The sequence below is a fragment of the Mauremys mutica genome, chromosome 2, assembly GCF_020497125.1.
Source record: "Mauremys mutica isolate MM-2020 ecotype Southern chromosome 2, ASM2049712v1, whole genome shotgun sequence".
Taxonomy (NCBI): Eukaryota; Metazoa; Chordata; order Testudines; family Geoemydidae; genus Mauremys; species Mauremys mutica.
The window spans coordinates 35,642,219-35,662,817 of record NC_059073.1 but is presented as its reverse complement, the minus strand read 5'-3'; the positions used below and the strand labels follow the sequence as shown (position 1 = coordinate 35,662,817).

At 40.2% G+C, this 20,599-nt stretch overlaps 1 protein-coding gene across 5 annotated transcripts in view; it reads right to left on the bottom strand.

The window, feature by feature from the left end:
• Nucleotides 1–20,599, bottom strand: part of ANGPT1 (angiopoietin 1) — a 205,666-nt gene that overhangs the window by 95,842 nt on the left and 89,225 nt on the right. For all 5 annotated transcript variants that reach the window (XM_045002753.1, XM_045002755.1, XM_045002754.1 and 2 more), the window contains exons 2-3: nt 10,505–10,660; nt 6,404–6,525 (exon numbers count right to left, since the gene is read on the bottom strand). In XM_045002753.1, the coding sequence (XP_044858688.1) occupies nt 6,404–6,525; nt 10,505–10,660 (278 nt within the window). The remainder of the gene's footprint in view (nt 1–6,403; nt 6,526–10,504; nt 10,661–20,599) is intronic.

Genomic DNA, 20,599 nt, shown 5'->3' with positions numbered 1-20,599 from the left:
CAGCAGATTCTGAGTTTTCAAATTATACCTCACAAGGCATACTTTATACAAAAAGTGTCACAGGCTTGCAAAAAGGGTGAACATAGGTGTCACACTCTCCTTTTTTGCCCCCTTTTTATGCAAGGCCCCTATAGGTGCTCCACTTCAAGTGATTCATGAGCAGTACTCTCTGAAGGAGATAAGAGCTTTGAAGCCAGATCTAAGAGTGACAACAGAACTGCAGTACTAAAAGTAGCATCTGCTAGAAGCATGCACTAAAATATAGTGTTTGGGAAGATGTGAAAGGAAGCCCAAATGGCACCTCTGCAAATTTCTGCAGTTGGTATGTCTTTTAACAGTGCCATGAATGTAGACTGACATCTTGTAGAATGGGCTATTACTGTAGGAGGGTGCTGAACATTAACAGTCTCATAACAAGAGCAGATGCATCCCAAATAACATTTTGATAATCTTTAGATGGAAATCGTGGATCCTTTAGTTCTGCCCACAAAAGCAACAGTGTCAGAGACTTTCTAATTGGTTTGGTTCTGTCCAAATAGATGGCTAATGCCCTTCTAACATCTCAGGTATGGAGGGTGGCTTCCTCCTTGTTCTGATGTGGGTTAGGGAAGAAAACTGGAATTAGATGACCTGATTGATATGGAATTCTGAGGATATTTTAGGTACAAATTTGGGATGTAGCTAAAGGAAATCTTTCTACTTGTAGAAACCCATGAAGGGGGGATCTGTCATTAATGATCCTGGTTCTCCAATTCATTGGGCAGAGGTGACAGCCACTAAAAAGGCCATCTTCATAGACAAGTGTAGATAGGAGCACTTGGCTAGTGGCTCAAAGGTTGATGTCATCAAACAATTGTGGACCAAATTTAAATCCCACATTGGAGTGGGCTTTCTATGTGTGGGAAAAGGTTAATCAATCCTTTGATGAACCTCAAAGTCTTGGAGTGGGCAAATGCTGAAAACTCCTCCACAGGAGAATGGAAGACTATGATAGCCACTAAATGAACCTTAATGGAATTTAGAAGAAGTCTGGGCTTCTTCAAATTCAACGGGTAATCTAGATGAGCTCAGAGGGAAGAATAGACAGGAAAGACTTGTTGTTGTATACACCAATGACAAAATCTCCCATTTTTGCAGATAAGCCTTTATGGTGGAATCCTTTCTGCTGTTTAACAAAACCCATGGCACTTCTGCGGAACAGGAAACTTCTATCCCAGAGAACCATTAGGAAAACAAACCCTGAGCTGCAGAATGTTCAAGTCAGGGTAGAGAACCCTATCTGAGTCCTGAGTTAACAAGTAGGGAATAATTGGAAGTTGTAATGCTGGGCAAGAAGTGAGATGAACCAAGCCAAGTGTTGATTCAGAGCTGTTTGACAGTACCGAGCCTGGGGTCCCGTGACAGCAATCCTGAACTCATGGGTGAGTAGCTCTTGCAACCAAAGAGATCTAGACATTTTGTCCTTATCATGATGTTGCTTTAGAATGATGTTGCCTGCCATACTTCTTGATGGCATCAGCAACCAAAAAGTTTGATTTTTTTATTTACACACCCTCCACCAGAGTTGTTAGCTGGAACATAAGAGTTTTTGGTTGTCTCTTTTACATGGTGGCTGAGGTTTGCCAGATAGCTTTGGCAGGTTCAAACACAGCTTTGTTCATACATATGGCCACTCTTCCTGAATCTTCTCTAAAAGGATATGAAGTGATTTGGTTATCCTTTTCATAAGCTTCTGAAATTGTATAAAAATCATCTGCATAAGAACTGAGGGAGGGGGCATCACAGTCTCATCTGGTAAGGATAAGGAGATATGAGTCTGTGGTGTTACTTCTTTATCAGCTCTCACCTCTTGTCCCTTGAAAGACTCCTCTTGGTTTGAGACTGTTGATGAATAGGTGTAGCAGGAGACTGTTTCCTGTCTTGATTCCCATATGTAGTTGGGAGCTCTACAAAACTGTTGTCGATAAGCACCCTATGGGTCCCAGTATGGCCACTGAGAGGTCCATAAGGAAGGAGAGGGGGCAACCAGTGTTGCTCATACCAGGACAGATAATCAGGAACATGAGTCGGTCTGGGTCTAGAAGTCTCTCTCAGAAAAAATTTCTGAAGAGATGGCTCTAGGCTGATAACAAGGTGATCCCTGTACTGAAATCTGAGAATTGAAGAGATCTCCTCAGCATTGTCCCAGGGGGAAGGAGACAGAGCTGGTGTTGATTGTCCCTTTTTGACAGTACTGGTGAGATAGAAAGTACCAGATAATGGTATGGTTTAATGACCTAGAAGGTTCTGGTACCAATAGATTTTTTCTAGATCTACTCCTGAACTCTGAACAGATTTTGCACTTAGATGGAATGTGCATATCTCCTAAACAATGGAGATAACAAGAATGAGTGTCACTGACCAGGCTAGGTTCCCAGAAAGGGAGGCAGCATTTGAATCCAAAGTTCCCAGGCATATTCTGGGGAAACAACTCCTGAGAGGAGGACCCGACACACAAATGATGACATGGGGGGGCGGGGCAGGGTTGTCTAACGAAATAAAAACCCCTTGAAAAAATAAAATGAAGAATATTAAAACTAAAACTAGAACTATAGCAGGCTAAAACCAAAACAAATAGTAGAAGTAAGCTATGCATGGAGAAATCTAGAAACAGGCACTATAATATACTCTTTTCAGGCCAAGGTGGTCAAGAAAGAACTGAAGGAGGTTTATTTGTTCTGATCTATGTTCCATTGCTAAGGGCCATGAGGGTATCAAGGGTACATGTGCAGAGCAAATGGGCAAGGCCACTGAAAATTCCTGATCAAAGGTGCACAGGGCATATACGCACCTGAAGTGGAACACCCACTGGGACATTACTTGAAAAAGTTGTATTATATCCATTTTATTGATGGGGAATGGAGGCACAGAAAAATTAAGTGGGATTAGTCATGTACTTAAATAGAAACTTGTGCGTAAGTGATTGCAGGTTCAGGACCTAAATGACTTGTCCAGTGTCACACAGGTGACAGAACTAGAAATTTAACCCAGCTCTCCTGAGTCCCAATCCAGCGCCTTAACTACATAGAGCCATGAGAATGATTAGAGGACTGGAAAACATGCTGTATAGTGATAGACTCAAGGAACTCAATCTGTTTTAGGATAACAAAGAGAAGGTTAAAAGGTGATTTGATCAGAGTCTATAAGTACCTACCTAAGGAACAGAAATTTAATATTGGGCTCCTCACTTTAGCAGACTGGAAGTTGAAGCTAGACAAATTCAGACTGGAAATAGGGCGCACATTTTTAACAGTGGAAGTAATTAACTATTGGAACAATTTAGCCAGTGTCGCAGTGGACTCGCTGTCCCTGGCAATTTTTAAATCAAGATTGGATGTTTTTCTAAAAGATCTGCTGTATTTCAAACAGGAATTAATTCAGGGCAGTTCTATGGTCTCTGTTATACAGACTGGATGAGCACAGTGGCTCTTCTGGCTTTAGAATCTATGAACCACAACACCATCCTTCCTTTCAGCTAATAAAAGAGTCGGTGACAGAACCCAGAAGTCCTCACTCCAGGTCCCTGCTTTAATCACTAGACCACATTCCTTCCTATTTTTCTGTTTGCCCCATACAGCAATGTTTCTAAAGGGAGACAATACAATTTAAATGTTGCTTTTCAACACATTCTTTATTTCCATATACAAACTCAGACTATTTCATCATGTCACAGACCATTTCATCATGAATGTCAGTGTAGCCACCCAAAGGTCAAGTCAAGTCAAGTTTATTTACTGCCACACATGCCTTGCACCCTGACACATTGTTAAGATACATAAATAAAGAAAGAACATTAAATACACAAGACATCACATAAATGACTCCGTCCCTTGCACATTCTAAATAAATACTTGGAACTAAGCAGATAATGGCAATACAATTATTTGTTCAGTCAATTAAAAGTGAAATTAAAACATACATATTTCCAATTTTATAAATCTATGAAACTCATTTAATCAATCCTCAATTCAATTCAACTTCTTCTAAATGAAAAAATTATGTACAAATAATTATTAGATTAGATAAATTGCCAACATTAACAACAAATACTATTGACAATGAATTATTTGAGCATTTCTGCAAAGGCATCAAAATTAGCAATCATTTCTTTATAGTAATGCACTCTCAGGGGCATTTTTTCCTTTCTCCACCATCATCGGTTTCCATTTCTTCTATCTTCCAATAGTTTGTTGCCATTGCTGATTATGTGATCCATCTGATTTCATAGATTCATAGATTTTAAGGCTGGAAGGGACCATTGTCATAATCTAATCTGAACTCATGTATAACCCAGATCATAGGACTTCCCTGAATTAAGCCTGCTTCAAGTCCAATAGTTGTGGTTGAACTTCAGCATATCTACTAGACAAACATCCAATCTTGATTTAAAGATTTTCAGTAACACAGAATTCACCACAACCCTTGGTAAATTGTCCCAAAGGTTAATACTCCTGACTGTTAAAAATTTGCATTGTATTTCTAATCTGAATTTGTCTAGCTTCAGCTTTCAGCCATTGGATCTTGTTATACCTTATGTTCTTATGTTCTTATGTTATGTTCTTTGTCTGTTGGATTAAAGAGCCCTCAATTCTGTTCCCCTTGTAGGTACTTGCAGACTGTGATCAAGTCACCCCTTAAGATAAACTAAAGAAACTGAGATCCTGGAGTGTCTCAAAATAAGGAATTTTTCCAATCCTTTAATCATTCTTGTGGCTCCACTCCAGTTTTCAGCCTCCTTCTTGAATTGTGGACATCACAAATGGACACAGTATTTCAACAGTGGCTGCACCAGTGTCAAATACAGAGATATAACAACCTCCACACTGCTAGTGTATATTCCTCTGTTTATTTATACAAGGATTGCTCAGTTCTTTTGACCACAGCATCTCACTGGGAGCTCATGTTCAGCTGATTATATTCGAGGACTGCCAAGTCTTTTTCAGAGTCACTTTTTCCCGGAGAGAGTCTCCCATCCAGTAAATATGCCTGTATTCTTTGCTCCTAAATGTACAACCTGACATTTGGCAGCATCAAAACACATATTGTTTGATTATGCCCATCTTACCTATCTACCAGATCACTCTGTTTCAGTGACCTCCTTTAATACTTTATTAATTGAGTCCCATATCAGCTGTTCCATTATTTTGCCCACGATCGATATCAGGGTGATGGGCCTATAAGTTACCCTGGTCATCCTACTTACCCTTTTAAAGTATTGGCATAACATTAGATTTCTTCCAGTCCTCTGGAACTTCTGTGGTGTTCCCAGACTTATTGAAAATCAACATTAATAGTCCAGAGAGCTCCATGGCCAGCTTTTAAAAACTCTTGGATGCAAGTTATCTGCTGATTTAAACATTTCTAATTTGAATAGCTACTATTTAAAACCATCCTTAGCTACTATTGAAATGGTAAGTATTTAATCATCACCATCATCATCATCATCTTTTTTTCCAAAAAGATAACAGAACTATTTATTGAACACTTCTATTTTTTTATGCATTATTATGGACAATTCTACCATTTCCATCTAGTAATGGACCTTTTGTTCCTGACATACTTTAAAAACTTTAAAAACTTCTTGTTGTCAATTTAGATTTTAGCCTCTTCGGGGCAGGAACCTTTTATTTTATTTTTCTGTGAAATGTCACTCATGCCTCTGATGCCAAACACATAGTAAATTCTAACACTATTGTGACATCCCTGCACAAACCTGAGTTCATTTTTGGCTACATGAATCCAGATGGCTGCTATGATGTGGAGTGCTTTTTGCGTGTAACCCCAAAGTTATATTATTCTTTCACCCCCAAATTTGGAGGACTGGCTACTGTCTCCTTATTGCTTTATAGTGCTAAAGAGAGGGCAACATTCTCCTCAGCTGCTGGAGTACAGTCAGATCTCCAATGTACATCCTTCAGTCATTCCATATGTAGTGTCCCACTGCTGTAAGTAGGAGTTCTGCATACAGAACAAGTACTAACTAAATTAGAGTGCAACACTAAAGATTGAAGAGAAAAATTTAGCCCATAACATGGTAGTTTTTCCACTTCAATATTCTAAATATACTTTGGAAGACTTCTCTTTTCCTTATGCCTTTTCACCCAGATATGTATATTTAATTGTCTGAAAAATTAAGGGACTACCACACCTTAGTAGCATATAGTATTGGTTTTGCTGATTTGCTGATATTTCCTTATGCTTCCCATATCCGTCAGTCTAGATTTTACTTAGACTTTCCATCTACGTCTTTTTGTTTATTCAAGGCTCAGAACAACCATTTGCCCCAGCAGTTTAAAGTAGTAGAAATGGAGAGTATTTGCGGTAAATGGAGAAAGCATTTAAGGGGTTAACAATTTTCTCTCACCTGTTTTTCTCATGAATTTTCAGTATTTCATGTGTCTGCTGCAGAAGTTGTTTTTCCAGCTTGTAAGTAGATAATGAATTTTCCAGCAGCTGAATTTCAAGACGGGATGTTTGATTTAGTACCTTAAGGATAAATAAAAGCATTAAAACTTGCAGTGTTCTAGTATTACCATTCTGAAGACTTGAACACTGAGTTACATATTTATTCTACTTTATGTCAGCTTGCATGAGGATTAATTGAAATGGTCAGTTCAGGTTTTAAAATATGTTTTAAACATGGGGCCAGAGCCTGACCTGGTGTAAATTGAAGTCAGTGGAGCTACGCTGGTAAACACAGGCTGAAGTTCTGGCCCCATATTTGTTGCAGAATAATAATATGCCATTAAAAGGAGGGAAACCGTATACAAAACCTCAGACTAAATGTATACAACACATGAATAGATTATAAGGGTACTTGGAAAGGATTTGAACACATGCCAAACTGTTGCATATGATGTTTTGTAACTAGAGCTTTTATGACAGCATTCTTTCAAGATTTCTCTTTTGGAGTGTTGCATGCAGGGGCGGCTCTACAAATTTGGCTGCCCCAAGCAGTCATGCCCGGGAGGCGCCCCCGAGCCGCGGGAGCAGCGGACCTCCCGCGGGCATGACTGCGGAGGGTCCGCTGGTCGCGCGGCTCGGCTGGACCTCCCGCAGCTGCGGGCGGTTCGCTGGTCCGGCGGCCCCGGTTGAGCTGCCGCAGTCATGCCTGCGGGAGGTCCAGCCGAGCCGCGGGACCAGCGAACCGTCCGCAGTCATGCCTGCGGCAGGTCCGCTGCTCCCAGGGCTCCGGTGGACCTCCCGCAGGCATGACTGCGGCAGGTCCGCCGGCCCAGCCTGCCGCCCGCCCCGGGAAAGGGCCGCCCCAGGCGGGTGCTTGCCCCGCTGGGCTCTGGAGCCGGCCCTGGTTGCATGCCCTCAGTATCTGCTTACATCAGGGGTGGGCAAACTACAACCCGCGGGCCACATCCAGCCTGTCAGACATCTTAATCCAGTCCTCGTGCTCCCACCGGGAAGTGTGGTCCGGGGCTTGCATCGCTCCAGTGCTGCAGCTGGGGAGAGGGGACAGGGGCTTGCCCCGCTCCACTCAGCTCCCAGAAGCAGTGGCATGTCCCCTCTCCAGCTCCTATGCATAGGGGCAGCCAGGGGGCTCCGCACTCTGCCCCAGCTCCAAGTGCCACCCCTGCAGCTCCCATAGGCTGGGAACCATGCCCAGTGGGAGCTGCAGGGGTGGTGCCTGCTGACGGGGCAGCATGCAGAGTCGCCTGGCTGCGCCTCCGCATATGAGCCGGAGAGAGGACATGCCGCTGCTTTTGGGAGCTGCTTGAGGTAAACGCCGCCCATAGCCTGCACCCCTGACCCTCTCCCACACCACAACCCCCTGCCCCAATCCTGATTCCCCCTCCTGCCCTCCGAACCCCTTGGTCTTAGCCAGAGCACCCTCTTACACCCGAAATCCCTCATCCCTGGCCCCACCCCCTCAGAGCCCATACTCCCCAACCCCCCCCGCATCACAACCCCCTTGTCCCATCCCTGATCCCCCTCCTGCCCTCCAAAACCCTCAGTCTCAGACCGGAGCACTCTCCTGCACCCCAAGCCCCTCATCCCCAGCCCCACCCCAGAGCCCTCAGCCCCAATCACAGCCCTCACCCACTCCTGCATCCAAGCCCAATTTTGTGAGCATTCATGGCCCACCATACAATTTCCATGACCAGATGTGGCCCTTGGGCCAAAAAGTTTGCCCACTCCTGGCTTACGTCAACTCCATTGCATTGTTACGCAGATTATGTAAATGATAGAGGCCCTGATCGTGCAAGTTGTTCCATGCAGTTGTCTTTGACTTCACTGGGGCTCTGTGCAGGGTCAAAGATCTGCCCTCAGGGAATAATTTATAGATTCAGGCCCTAGTGGGTATAATTGAAATGGCTATGACATTTTTAAATGGAAAGTAACAGAATCTAGCAACTCAAGTATCATTTTGCAGCTCAAAAATGAAATGAAAAAGGAAATATTTAGTCAGAATGACAGTAATAATTTCTTAAATTGATGTGGCAACTTCCATCCCACAAGGTTCTAAAGCATGTTATCTACAAGAGTACATATAAGAGAGGGAAGACCACTGCTGAAATGCAAGTACTGAAATGAATGTGGTGTTAATTTGAAAGTGCACAGTAACGCTATAAAAAAGATTTTTAGATGGGTAATTGTCAATATCATCATGTGATTCTATGGCAGTGTTTCCCCATAGAATCTACCTTATGTGAGAAAGCACAAAGCAGAAGACTCAGTCTAATAATGTCTCCATTTATTTGAAAAATGTTGAGACCCATTCTCTGAGACGCCTTTTCTGCCTTACTTGGGAGGAATGCCATGGAGAAGTGAAGGGTAGGGCTTAATCAGCAGCAAGGGAGAGTTAGGTTAGATATTATGAAAAACTTCCTAACTATAAGGGTAGCTAAGCTGTGGAACAGCTTCCAAGGGAGGTTGTGGAATCCCCCCTCACTGGAGGTTTTTAAGAACAGGTTGGGCAAACACCAGTCAGGGATGGGCTATGTTTACTTGGTCCTGCCTCAGAGCAGGGAGCTGGACTTATTGACCTCTCACGGTGTCTTCTGGCCCTATATTTCTAAGATTCTATTATTCTAAGTGGGGCAGAGCCAATTCCCTGCCCTTCCCCACCCACTCAGGGGGGAGTAAATGGGCACATAACACCCACTACACCCTGTGCAGATCCAAAGTCTGGGTAGCTCATGCAAAGGGCATTAAGAAGTGTTTCTACACCCCATTGTTCCCCTGCAGGGCATGTAGTCCAAAGTCAAAATCTATAGTCGCAGTTAGATACTAGAATGCTATGTGCAATGGTGCAAAGAACAGAATTGCTCCAACATTTTCATGAATCTCTACTCCATTACAGAAAAGCTCAGGTCACTTGAGAAGGTGGCTTTTATTAACCAATGTATGAAAAAAATAAGCAGCCGAGTAAGACTATTTTGTCATCACCATGTGCATATCATCTCTAGCTAGAGTAAATTAAGTGTCCTCCCTTTGGTAATTGCTATTGTTCTTCTTTATATTGTAATGTGATTATGTAATAATTTGGGAATGATATTGTAAACTTGGGTCAGGACTTGAGTGCAAACAGTATGATCTATCTCAAACAGTTTGCTACAACAAACCAAATAAATACAACACATGAATACATTTGTTTTAAATAAACAGTTTGAATGCATTGCAACTGTTAAAGATACCACAGACTACAAATAGCAAGGGGAAGTCCCTGGAGAAAGAAAAAATAATGTAATGTGAACTGTAAACTGATAGAAAAGTCAAAAGAAAATAATTAGTATCTACTGCCCTATGATAAGCATTAGACCTCAGCTTATATGGTGTTCTGGATAAATTGCTGGTTATAAGAACAGCACATTTGTCTGCTAGTTTGCATTGAAGTTATTAATACTCAGTACCATGGTGGGGGGCGGTAGGCAAGCCTCTGTAAGCTAGGTCCTTTGAAATGGTCTTATATTCATGCCACATTGTAAAACTTTGTAGAATAACAAATGGTAAACTGCATAGCATTTGACAAATGAATGAATGTTTGTCGCTCTCTCTTGGACCTGTAAAAAAAACTCCACATGTACAATACTTTTCAAATGTCTGGAAACATTTCAGAGAAAATAAATAACATTTCTCAAAATAAAGTGGCAAGTAATAATGTAGATCAAAGGAGATATTTTAACCTAAAACTATTTATTTAGCTTGACACTTGTATCATTCACTGTTGGTAGCTGGGCTATTTATTTGAAGTCAAATGCTAGTTAGTTTTTTGGTCAGTCCAGCCTGACAAACACATAAAAAGCTAAATATACCAACCAATCCTCATTAAGTATAAAGAAAACTACATAATGAGAATCAGTCATCATTGCTGTTGCTACCAATAAACAGAAATTGTATATGTTTCTTGGAGCACCGTGTTGAAATCTACTTTGTGATGATGTGGTAAAAGGAGGTGGTTGGGAAGGTTCTCTGCAGTAAATTCTTGTAGAATATGGCTCTTGGGACAGACCTGGGTTTCAACATCTGTGAGTTTTCTCGTCTGCTCTGCCGTCTGACTTAGGAGACTGGTTCCTATCTCGAGCATGGTGGCTGTGTGGTTCTGAACTGCACTCTGCTGTATCTGGGCCATCTCCGACTTCATGTTTTCCACAATGTAGTTCTCGAGCTGTGAAAGAGAAAAGGTAACAACAAGGGCATTTTAAGGAAAAGTACCAGTTGTGCACACTTGTAATGACAGACCAATGATTGGCTAGGAATCCTACTATAAGAAGAAGTTTCAGATCTCTCACCGAAGCCATCCCTTCCCATCATTCTGTGCATGGCACTTCTTCTGAAGTCAATGGGAGCTAAAACCTATAACATAATAGGGCCATTTGTCATAGTGTTCATGGCCTCAAAGGATGACTAGATCATCTAGTCTGGCCTCCTCCATATCACAGACCCTAAACCACACCCAGTTACTGCTGTGTTGAGCCCATCTATCACCTCACCTGGGTGGTTCTTTAGGGTTCAATCCTGCCTTTACAGAAACAGGAGTTTGTTGCAATTTGCTTTGCAAACAATCACACACTGAACTTGCAAAGCGACAAAGAACCTGTTAATTCATATGCAAAAATCAGATGGTGTGAATAAGCTCCTATCTTTTTCTAATAGCCTACATATTGCCCCAATGACTACCGATGCTTCCAGAAGTTCTTCTTGCTATATAACATGTAACAATATTATTATTTCCATAGTGCCAAAAGTATGTGAAACTCTATACAGCATGGTCCCTGTCCTGAAAAGCTCACAGTCTAAATAGATAATGTATGGAAACAGGATCAGGAGAGTAGGGCACTATCAAAAGTAATTGAGCAGTGACATCCAGCGTGTGTTTGGTTAGCTCCAGGATTTTTAAAATGTGCATGTGCATCTGTTTTGTTAACACATCTTTGATGGAAAGATTAGGGCTTAGAGGGTTCAGGGCAGCAAGGTGTTTTAAGGGGGAACTTCAAAGAGCAGAGGATGGCGATAGGAGACATTGGAGTCAAGGAGTGATCAGAGAAGCAGAGGACCTTGTGGATTAATTCAATACAACTTCACTGTCACTGAAGTCCTCCCAAATAAAAACAAATTTATTTTAGAGTTATTCGCATGGGAAATGAACACATGCTGATAATTAATAGCCACATTTGATTTAAGACTGACAATTGCTAAAGTTAATAAGAGGTTAATATTAGTAAGAGATTCAGAAAGTACATATGAATGTTACCAATAGGTGACCAATCTAATGATTTTATGAGCTGTTTCAAAACAATTGTTTGTTACAAACAGTAGCTGCAGAGAATTAACAGCTATTGCGGATGGGCATCTCTTGTGCAGCCTGTAATAGATTAATTTATTTTTTTTAGAATCCATTGTAATTGTATAGAGATGCAACAAAACCTAACCAGATCTAATGACAATACATCAGGACTTTAAAGCACTGCAGATTTCTTACCTGTGCATGGGAGAAGGGGCATGGTTGTCTTCCCCTCTTAGAGCCATTATACGTCTCTCGAGCAGTATAAAAGCACTGAAGTCTGGTCCAGTGCCCAGGGCGGGGGGAAAAAAAGCCACAATTGGCGGCACTTCATTCTGTGGTGGCAATTCGGCAGCAGGTCCTTCCCTCTGAGAGGGACGAAGGGACCCGCCGCCTAATTGCCACTGAAGATCGGGACGTGCTGCCCCTTTCCGTTGGCCGCCTCAAGCACCTGCTTGCTGTGCTGGTGCCTGGAGCTGGCCCTGCCAGTGCCTAGTTGAGAATTTTCCTATCATGAGGGAGCTCTCAGTTCTTCCCCCTGATCCCATCAGAGGGGGGAAGGAGGCATGTGGAGGTCAGGGCAGTATACAGTTCTAGTCTCCCAATTCTCAGCTGGCCTACCATCCCTTAGGTGCCATGATTAACTGGAATAAGAGAAAGCATCCCATAAGTTGCTCTAAGTTATGCTGATGCTGGAGCAGCTGTGGTGGAGAGGCAGGGGCTGTAATTGGCTCCAAAATGGTCGATGCCCTGAACAGAACTCACTACAGGAGAGAAATCAAGCCCTGTATATGTAAAACAGTGTATATGTTGCTCAAATCTCCTGGAAGGGATGCTGCTGATTCCCATGCCCCAGGCCAGTCAGCAAAATGGTTTCATTGGTTTAAATCCCAGCTGAGGATCTCAAAGTCTCAGTGGGGAAAGCAGCTGACTCAAGTGAGGCTCAGAAGCTTAAAAAGGAGCTGGGCCATGCTAATGAGAGAGAAAGATGGGCATTGTTGACCAGAAACCAGAACAGGGATCTTTGAAGACATGAGCCACTTCATTGTTACTGTCTGTTGTTGCTGCTTTGATATTGTTTGTGTACAGTTTACAGCCTGTTGAACTGAATGAAGGGGATGTGGCCAGAGTTGTTTCTGGCTGTGTAATCTGTTTGAACAAGGACCCTCTAAATAAATTGGAAACCGCAAAGACTGATTGGTTTGGTTTGGTTTGTTATTTTTAGTCGCCTGGATTATTCTTTCTAGTTGCTTAGACCCTGGCCCCTGCCATAACACACAACAAAGACAGTGCCACACTGGAAAATGTGGACTTTGTTTCTGACTTACACAAGCATTGTACTAACATCTTGTTTAATGTCTTCTACACAGTATTAACATGAAAATGCAGTGTCCTGGATCCAGCTGCTATAGATAGATGCATCTCTGTTTTAATCAATGGAGCCATGACAATTGAATCCGCTGAGGTTTCTTTTACACACATCAGTACTTTTTTTCTATAACTGATCATATTTATGGTTAGCTGATGCCCAGATCTTAGTCACGACTATTTGACTTAGTAATTCGTTTTTAATCAAATTGGACCTGCTTCTGTAGCAATGAGCATGTTTCACTGTGAAAGGTAAGCTGCGCAGCTAAGCAGTAAGAACCAGATGTAGTTGATTTAGAGACTGAGGAAGGGAGCAGGAGTCAAACATACAATGTGTGATTAATAAGCAGGGCTGCTTTCATCTTATCTATAAACATTCCTGTGGAGATGGATAACTGTTAAACACATTCTGATGAGCTACATCAGCTGAGCTCAGAAAAGATTTGCAACAAATTTAATTGTCCACATACATCTCCTACTGATCTTAGCATGTTTACAGAAAAAGATTGCTACCTCAAGGTTAAATATTTTATGAGTAAGAATGATTAAGATCTGATTTTTCAGCCTGGAAAAGTGCTGAGCACTCGGCCTGACAGAGTTATAAAGTAGATGTCTCAGAATCCCAGACCACAAAAATGTTTGCCTGAGCTGCCAAGTTGCCCCTTTGATTTGGGTATTTATAGAGCGCTTGAGTGTAATAGTCAAAATATTTATAGTTTTACCACTGAATAATTTGATAAGTAATAAAACAAAAGTGATTAACAATGGAGGCACAATTTGTGTGTGTGTGTGTGTGTGTGTGTGTGTGTGTGTTTGCAATGGAAGGTTCCAGGTATCCATTACCAGAATGAGTTTGTTCTCGTCACAACTAGGACACTGTAGAGGCTAAAGATTTTGAGCTAGTCCAAAGGTGGTTTTAGTGGGCCATGATGATTTTACACAGTGCTTTATGTTCAGATATATTATGAAGGTACTTTTTATGCAGCACATGAGACAGGGCCATTGTGTTTTTAGCCAGTCTCTTGCTCCTGTTTGGCTTTCTTTAACCAAGACATTTACTTCTCTCCAACCTGTCCCCTGACAGAATGGTTATAAATATTCCACATGAAAGTGCCACTGGAATGAGACACATCTGAAACATTGGGCCCCTAAATAGGATGTCCAAATTCCTTCCTTGCCTCCACTTCCTGACTGAAAGGGAGGATTCTCAGATGATGAGTTCTAAAGCAGGGAAGTTACAGTACAAGTTATAATGGGATACTACCACAACAGAAATTTCTTTCTGTGTTGACCTCCTCCATTAGGCCAAGTTGGGAGACCAGGCTCCTACAGCAGCTGGGAGAGCAGAGCTGGAACTAGGCATCTAAAATTGTTGTGAGGGTCACAGTCCAATGAATAGAGAAGATGGAAGAGCTGGAGTAGGGAAAAACCTATGAAACCCTGTGAAGAAACCACTAGCAGAAGGGGGTGGGGAGAGGGTTGTTTAAATGAAGAATTCTTCAATACATCACAGAATCTTTATTTGACAGTCACTATAAACAAGACCATGATGAACAGAGTGTTCATTGGTTGCTCCCTGCATTCATTAAACTGTGTATAGTTTATACACTATTGCTCACCCTATGCATTCAAAATATCCAGAGTCAGGCCACACAAACACACACAAATCAGAAGTTTGGCTTAAATCGCAGTTAAAAAAATAAATAAATGCAGTATTCTTTTTAATGTCTTCTTGTTTCTGAATTTTTATGGCTTTTTAGGGTCATGTTTTCAAGCTCTTCTCCACATTCTGAGGGTGAGAATTTTTTTTTAAATGGAAGCAGAGAGTATCATATATTCATCTAACTCCAGGAGACAGGACTTTGAGCAAAACATCAACTATGGCAATATAAGGCAAAATCATGAGAGCTGGCAGCACTGTTTATATTTCTGAATAAATAGACTGTTTGCACAAACTATATGAAGAACTAAACTTGAAATGGGGAATTTGGCCCTTATTGGAGTGAAAATTGACTACAGCCAGGTAAATTATTGCAGCAATGACATATTGAATGTATACAGCTGTTTTTCCTGTTCAGGAATTATCCATAAAAAGACTTCATCTTTTAAAAAATGTTTGTAATTCAAGATGATTCAACAGTAGTTTTATGAACATATCTCAGCCCTTGGATTGTTAGGAACTATTTGCTGAGATTAGGAAAGGAGGAACCTAGGATTACAGTAATTTGGTCATAAAATTAATCAGCCTGCCCTGAAGGTTTCATTAAATTAATTCCCTTCCCACTTTCTCCCATTTCTTTTAGCTTGCTGATTAACTAGAATCCTGGTCCCAATGAAATCACTGGCATAATTCCCATTGACTTCAAAAGGGCCAGGATTTCACCCATTATTTTTATTACAGAAAACCAGAATTAATTAGATTTATTCACAGTCAAAACTATGGGCCTGATCCAATGCCCATTGATTTTTTTTTGTTTTCTCAGGGAACTTTGGATTGGACCATTCATGTATTATTGACTAAGAGGAATAGCAGCTGATTAAAGGGATACTTACACGAAAGACAATCTGAATGGATTTACAGCAAGCGACACACAAAATCCCATTCAGAAAAGCAAACAAACTTCAACCATTTGAGGTTTAACACTTTTCAAGAACTATTTAATCACACATTTAACTTAACGTCATTCTCCATAGAGATTCTCCATTAAGCTTCAAATATATAAATAACACATGCATGAAACATCATTTTAGCAAGTCAAGACACTTTATGCGTTCTTTATTTCTCTAATATTTCCTTGTTTGCACACTACCGCTTTATACTTTTTATTTAAGTTGCCCTGTGTCTTAAAAAAATAAATGCAGGGTTGTTGTTTTTTTTGCTATACCCTTCTTTCCTGGAATATATCTTTATATCCAAAATGGTTACTCTTTCTATTAATTCAGCTGCATCTGCTTTCAGTACTGCTCACTAAATTGTTACAGGAATTTTCAGCAATGTGGGATTACTCAGTTGGATGCATAATAAGGTTGTAACTTTCTCAGAAATAAAACTGTCAGGAAGTTCAGCATAATTGTTTAATAAACATTCCAGAGGATTTTGCATTAGGACTATCTAACTTTTACTGAATAATGTTTATTGAATAGTCTTCATAGAAACCATCCAAATACTATTAGGAATATTAAAATGGAAACAGTAACTTCGGACATAAGTAAATGATCATAACTTCTGGCAGAAGACATAAATAAAATGAGAGATTTTTCTCTTGCTTTGATCAAGGGACTATTTATTTTAGTTTACTCATACTAATTATATTGTAAGGATTGCTGTGGCATCCAGATGATGTTATATTCACACAGTGCCTGTGTATGAGAATGCAGATTAATATAACAAATTACTGCCACTAGCCAGGCACCACACAGGATTTCAGAAAGTATAATGAAGAACATGCATTAATGATAAGCTTACAATCACTACCCTGCTTATCTGTCACCTGAAAAGTGAGATGGGAGAACATGAAAGGTAAAATTTAGAGACTTATAGAATTTAATGGGCTGAAGTATTCAAAGCTTTTTTAGAACTGTAAGGGTTGGGGAAGAAATTTAAAACTGAGAAATGGAACCTTGGTCATATGTATATCAGAAAGGCATGGATGACAGTTACCATGTGCCAAAGACAGGAAAATGCCCTAAGGTTTCTAATGCATTTCTTTGCAAAGTATCCCCTCAAGAGTCAGAGGCTTGGAGTTCAATGGTGATGAGGCTATCCGGTGTGGCAGATCCACATAGAAGGGACCAGTTTGATGCACAGAGCAGAACCCATCCTGCTATTGATTCCATCCCATTGCAGGTGCTCCATGGAGGGCATATAAAGAGAGTTAATGATCCTTCAAGCACCACTGACTCCTTCTGAGGTCTCTGCAGGGAAATCTGTCGGGTCAGCAAGTGATGATCACAGAGAACAATTAGTTCACAGTCCTTCCCCATGTGCCCCACTCCCAGATTCATTGGGGTGTCTATGGGAGGGGATGCAGATGAAGCAGGGAAAGATCCATGTGAGGAAGAAAGCATTTGATGATCAGGTCCCAGTGTAAAGTACAAAAAGGAGATGTACACTAACTATACGCCAATGTATTTATCGCTGCTGGGACTAACTCATGAATGGACTAATATGCAAATAATCTCTCAGGAAGGACTATTGGGATATATAGTGTGCATACTAGTACTGGAAAGGAATAGTTGATTATGAAACATTACCTAAGTGTTTGTGGTTTTGAGTTCCAGGATTTCAGAAAAAGAACCACTCCAATCAATCAGTAATTCTAATGCCTGCTTTGGGAGAGGTTTGGCTATAGAAACTCTATTTACTTTTGACTTCTATTGACTCTAATATACCCAGAGTTCAAAGCCTTTATTAAGGTAACAATAAAAGTAAGCCTTGTTGGATTGTGTGAGTTATTCTTTCATGATATTAGATTATTCTTAAGGTACTCAAGCCATATATTATTTTGCATTGCTATTAGCTCTAATACCTTAATAAATATGTGTAATACCGTTGAGAGAAACATAACTTCGAATTACCTCACTTTTGTGCATTTAAAAACATAACCCTAGACTACAATAATGTAGTTTTCCAAATGATATTCTATGAGAAAAAAATGAACAACTATCATTTACCTACTCAAATAAATGGACTCACTACTTCAGCCAATGTAAATTATGTCACTACCTTGCCTCTTTTGGAGCATGGTATACACCAACTGAGCATCTGGCCCAGTGTGGCTGCATCTTTATGTTAAGATTTAAATAAATGCATGAAGTGTGTTTGAATGTCCATGCCACTGCAAATTTAAATCAATACACATTGGAATGGAAACATTCATAACTTTGTTATTTTTAAGCCTAGTCTCTTCAGATGTATGAAGGGCACTTGTTCCTAGGAAGACTAAGTCCTTGGCATTATGTATGCTTAAAATCACACTCATACTATTGCATTAATGTAGAATTACAATTAGTTTACCAAAAAGAGAGTGGTGCTTCACCTCACATGTTTGATTTGTATCTCTAATGTGAGATTTAAATAAACACACTGAGTGCATTTGTCTGAATATTTTCATATGTACATGGGATCACATGTACAAATAATCACTTTGTGTTTATTTTAATAAGTAATCACTGAAATAAACACAGCTGCATTTGCAATATGTGATTTTCAAACACATATTGCTTTGTTATTTCTAAGCCAGATGATTTCCAATATATTAAAGGCACTTGTCCACATTGAGAACTAACTTAAGTCCATAGTAAGTTTGAATTAAGTAAAACTTTTGTTATGAAAGAAAAAAAATCATGCAAAACAATCCATTTTTTCATGTTCAGATAAATAGTTCTGTCTGGTCATTTTTTATTTATTTCAGTCCAAAGTTCAGAGTTTCAAAGTTCAGAACCAAAATTTCTACAATAAAATCATCTTTAGACTAAGAACAAATCTGGTAAATTTGACACCAAAAGTATTTTGCCCCCAAAAATTGCCATGGAGAAGACAACAAGGAGCCTTTATTTACTCTCTTGTACGTAATACAGGAAGAGAACTCTCAATGAGCTGAAAACACAACAAATTTTAAGTGGATAAAAGGATACTGTTTTACATAATACACAAGAATAATGGGTAAAAATTTCTGCTGCAGAATGTTATTGATCAAGTGCATTGGGATCAGATCATGATAACTTTATTCACACTGAAGAATACCTTACACCATAAGTCATCCCACTGAAGTCAATGTTCATGGGTAAAAGTACTACTCAAAGCAAGTAAAGTTATTGTAATATGACCCTTTGTGCTTTTTATTTAGTCATTAGACTTTAATGTCTTAACAGCACCTCTAGTAACACTAGCCAGGATAAAGTTATGAGGGAAAATCAATACTCTTGTTTCAGGATATGAGCAGATCCCCAGCTCGGTTCACCCTATGGTATAATAATTGGACAATTTATGGGTTTGGGTACGTTGAGTTTCACTTCCTCTCAAAGCATCTGGCATGTCCAAGGACAGGCCACTGAACTAGATGGAGTATTGGTCTGTACCAGTTTGATGATTTGATGTGTAAGTCTCTAAGGAATTTGGACATCTTCGGTAGGTGCCCAGTTATTCAGGCTTTGTATTGGAGAGGGGAAATACACCCAGAAAGCCTCTTTGCTTTTGGGCTAATACCTAGAAAACTGGGAGACTACTTGCCATTTCTAAAGTATGATTAACTGCGGTTATTACAAGCAGCATATGAAACACTAAAAGGGCCAGTTTCAATGACCTTTATTAGAATATTGCATCTCTTATTTATTTATCATTAAAGTGTAATAAAATCAATGAGCAGCATAATTGAGAATCATGTCAGACGTGATGGAATGGTCCCATAAGGGAGCCATTTATTAAAAGAAGAAATCAGAACAACATGTTCATATTTATCCTGCTATTAGTGAATTTATGGTTTAAAGAAATTTCCAGTTTAATATTAACCTTTACAAATTCTGCTAGAGGGCCAACTATATTTTTCTTCATCTAATGTTCCAAACCACTTAATTATATAAACACAGCTCATCTCTGATTATACAGTTGGCTGCAAGTATGACCCATCACTAGTATATGATGAAGTGGGAGGCATTAAGTGTAGATGAGGCAACATGCCTAACATCTCACCCTGAATAAATAAGAAGAACAGTTGTTTTATTTCACACAGTATTTATCCACTACAACAAAGAACCAATTCCCTTTGGCAAAGATACTCAAAATATATGGCAAGAATTGTTTTTTGAAAGTGACTTATTCTGGAATGAATTCCACATAAATGAATATTGAATACCTTAGGGCCTGATCCTGCAAATGCTTGCTACTGAATATAGTGCTTACTACCAGGTTAGTCCAAATGAAATCGCCTCCTTGCTTCATTATGTGAGGCCTGTGAAGTATGCAGTCGCAAGCTGCATATGTTGTTTTGGCTACCATACAGCATTATTAACTTATATCTAAACTTCCAATTAAGCAGGGAGAATTTTAGCATAGTTTGTACGACCATATGTAACTTTTGGTTGAAGTAGTTTATGTTGTACTTGCTAACATAGCACCACTAGTTTTTGCTGCTGTTGTTTTTTATTCTGTTCAGGTTCTTATGCCATGCCAATCTCCATGGCAGCTAAGTGCCTTGTTGACATCCAGAGGGAGGTTTGCAAACACTTTCAGAGGCTACGTTTACACTATGAGCTAGGGGTTTGAGTCCCCTGCTCACGTACACACACTTATGCTAGCTGCTATCGAGCTAGCATGAGTATACATAGCAGCGTAGACACGGTGGTAATTTTCAAAGCAAAAGTAATGTCAGTTCACACCATTGACCACAGTACATGAACAAATTCAGTTCACTAATGCCACTGGGTTGCCAGAGATGGAGTTCTTATCATTATTAT